The sequence below is a fragment of the Grammomys surdaster genome, unplaced genomic scaffold (assembly GCF_004785775.1).
Source record: "Grammomys surdaster isolate TR1022 unplaced genomic scaffold, NIH_TR_1.0 217375, whole genome shotgun sequence".
Taxonomy (NCBI): Eukaryota; Metazoa; Chordata; class Mammalia; order Rodentia; family Muridae; genus Grammomys; species Grammomys surdaster.
The window spans coordinates 917-3,953 of record NW_021624292.1 but is presented as its reverse complement, the minus strand read 5'-3'; the positions used below and the strand labels follow the sequence as shown (position 1 = coordinate 3,953).

The 3,037-nt window shown below is 47.8% G+C and overlaps 1 protein-coding gene across 1 annotated transcript; it reads left to right on the top strand.

The window, feature by feature from the left end:
- Nucleotides 1–6: 6 nt before the first annotated feature.
- Nucleotides 7–727, top strand: LOC114615986 (olfactory receptor 4D1). Its single transcript, XM_028761553.1, has one exon. The coding sequence runs from the start codon at nucleotides 40–42 to the stop codon at nucleotides 688–690; it is 651 nt and encodes a 216-aa protein (XP_028617386.1). The 5' UTR covers nucleotides 7–39; the 3' UTR covers nucleotides 691–727.
- The last annotated feature ends 2,310 nt before the right edge of the window (nucleotides 728–3,037 follow it).

The window sequence follows — 3,037 nt, the reverse complement described above, 5'->3', positions numbered from 1 at the left end:
TTCCTCTCTGAGAAGAAGACCATCTCCTACCGAGGCTGCATGGCACAAATCTTCTTCTTCCACCTTCTGGGAGGTGGGACAGTCTTCTTCCTCTCAGTGATGGCCTATGACCGCTACATAGCCATCTCCCGGCCCCTCCACTACGTCTCCATCATGAACACCAGGCTGTGCATGGGGCTGGTGGTGGCTGCCTGGGTAGGAGGCTTTGCTCATTCCATTGTCCAGTTGTCTCTGATACTCCCATTGCCCTTCTGTGGCCCCAATGTCCTGGATAACTTCTACTGTGATGTCCCCCAAGTGCTGAGACTTGCCTGCACGGACACCTCCCTCCTGGAGCTCCTCATGATCTCCAACAGTGGGATGCTGGTCCTCATCTGGTTCCTCCTCCTTCTGGTCTCCTACACTGTCATCCTGGTGATGCTGAGGTCACACTCAGGGCAGGCAAGGAGGAAGGCGGCCTCCACCTGCACCACCCACATCATCGTGGTGTCTATGATCTTCATTCCCTGCATCTATATCTATTCCAGGCCCTTCAGTCCCTTTCCCTTGGACAAAGCTGTGTCCATCAGCTACACGGTCTTGACCCCCATGCTAAACCCCATGATCTACACGCTCAGGAACCAGGAGATGCAGGCAGCCATGAAGAGACTAGCAAAGCACATAGCGCTTACTAAAAGAGATGAGCTTTAAACAGATTGTCTTCCAATGGCAGATTTCTCTGGACTTGTGCTACCCTGGGAAAAAAAAGCAGAGTTAAGTCCTTATACATAATAACCAGGCCAGGGTTGGGGGAAGTTCAGCTGGTGAAATATTTTCCTTGAGAACATCAAGGCCTGGATTTGATCCACAGAACTCCCGTGGGTAATCCCAGGCATAGCAATACCTGCTGAGAATCCCAAAACTGGAGAGCTGAAGAGAAGGGGACCCTGGGGATCACTGGCCAGTCAGCCCTGGGGATGTCAGGGCAAGTGAGATACTCTGTCTAAAAAACCCAACCTGTTGCAGTAGTTACCTGCTCTGTGCTACCGATGGGTCACATGCATAGACCCGCCCAAGAGCTATCTGGATTCACTAATAAAAGACGCACATTCCGGTTAATTTTATTATTTATGCCTTAACTAGCTTAATGGCTGGACACTCTTAATCCTTCCCATGACCATCAAACACTCCCCTCCAGTATTCTGGAGTGAACATCCTTTAAACTGTATATCACATCTCTGCTCCCCAAAACTCAGGTGGAGGAAATGGCCACTAGAGCCACTTCCCGAATTCGTACATGGCTGGTCCGTCCTCCTACAGCCCTCTCATGGTGATTCTGCCTCCTTCCTCTCTCCTGGTTCTCGCTCGAGCAAATCTCCAAGTCTTACCTCAGTCTACCTGTCCATCCATTGGCCAATGGCTCTTTATTGATCAACTAAAAAACAACTGGGGACAAGGACCTTCAGCATTTGGACACACAGATTCCCATTTTTGGGGGCTGGATTAATTCAAAGCATTAGAACCAATCCTCAACAGAAACCCTTACAGATGCTATCTGAGGAACAGTTTCTGAGCTTGCCCTCTGGGCTTGACATGAACTGATCCCCCATCCCCTCCGTCTCTTTCTCTCTCTGACTGACTCCCCCCATACCCCTCCCCTCTCTCTCACAAACACAAACACCAACAAATCAGATTACAGTAATGATGATCTACTCCTGTGTGAGGCACTGTTAGATACTTCTATACTTTATATTAAAGCATGACAGATAAGGAAGCTCAGAATATGGTTATTTTTACAAGGCAGAAGCAGTGGAATGATAGAACTTGGTTTCATCAACTCCAAGGTTAGAGGCACAGGTGTGACCTCCAACTGGAGTGAGAACTTTTAGCTACCTAGAGACACAGACACTCCTCAGAAAATCTCTCTGTGCCTTTACCTGCATCTGACAGACACAAGAGTTTCTATTTTTTTCCCAAGGCTCTGGCACCTGGTTTTTATTACTTTATAGTTGTATATTTGTTCACTGTGGCAAACACACCCTTTTGCAAAACTCTCAGTATAAGTTGACGGTAAATTCAGAGCACAATGCAGGAGTTTCCCCTACTTCCCTTCAGCATCACCCCCACTAAGACCTGAACATCACAGGCTTCTCTTGATCTCTCTGCACCAAGATGGCTGCCCTGAGTCTGTTCTGTCTCTGTTTTTTCTTTCCTGTTTCTTCCCATAGTCACAGGCACACTTTCTACACCAGAGGAGGGGACATGGACCTGTGTGACCTTGACCATCTCACACAGTTCCCCCTTCTCTCGAAAATCTGTCTCCTGGTGCTGTTCACATCCTCCACATCAGCTCTTGTCTAGGCTCAGCATCCTTCGGTCCTCACGTTGGTTTCTTTATCACAACCTCCTGACTTTAGCATCCTGGGCAAATCTGTCTTCATTGCTGTATGACAACATTCCCTCTCAAAACATGGCACTTACTGTGTGATCCTTCTGCACGTGTGTGTGTGTGTGTGTGTGTGTGAAATGTTCAGAAAGCATTGACCATTGCCTCTGAATTCTGTACCAACAACTTGTGAAGTCTGTATCAGTGAGATGTCTTTGTCTGCCAGCAGCTGATTAAGCCAATGAGAGCAGCTCAAGTAAGGAGGAAAGCTCTGTCTCAGATGGAAGACCTGGGACAAGCACTTTCCAGTTGGTTAATTCAGCACATCAAAAAAACCAAATGTTACAGCTCAGCATTGTCTTCTTGGTGATGCCTTACTCTCCTCTCATGCAGGATGTGGCTGCCAGCGCTCTGGATGTTACAGATTCACATTTAAGCCATCTAGTGAGACAAAATAAAAGAGAGATGCATGAAAGTTATTTTTTCTTTGTGCATGGGTGTGTGCATGTGTGTGTGTGGCGGGGGTGGGGGGAAGGAAATCCCCTAGAACTGCCTCATTAGAATTCTTCCAGGATGCAATTGGCCAGCTCTGCAGTCACATCAGTCTGTACGGAAAAGGACAGAGGAATGTCTACGTTTCTTCCAGGTCCAACAACAGCGTCTGCATGTGGT

Coding starts and splice junctions, on each gene's coding strand:
- LOC114615986 (XM_028761553.1), top strand. CDS start 40: ATGGCACAAATCTTCTTCTTCCACCTTCTGGGAGGTGGGACAGTCTTC.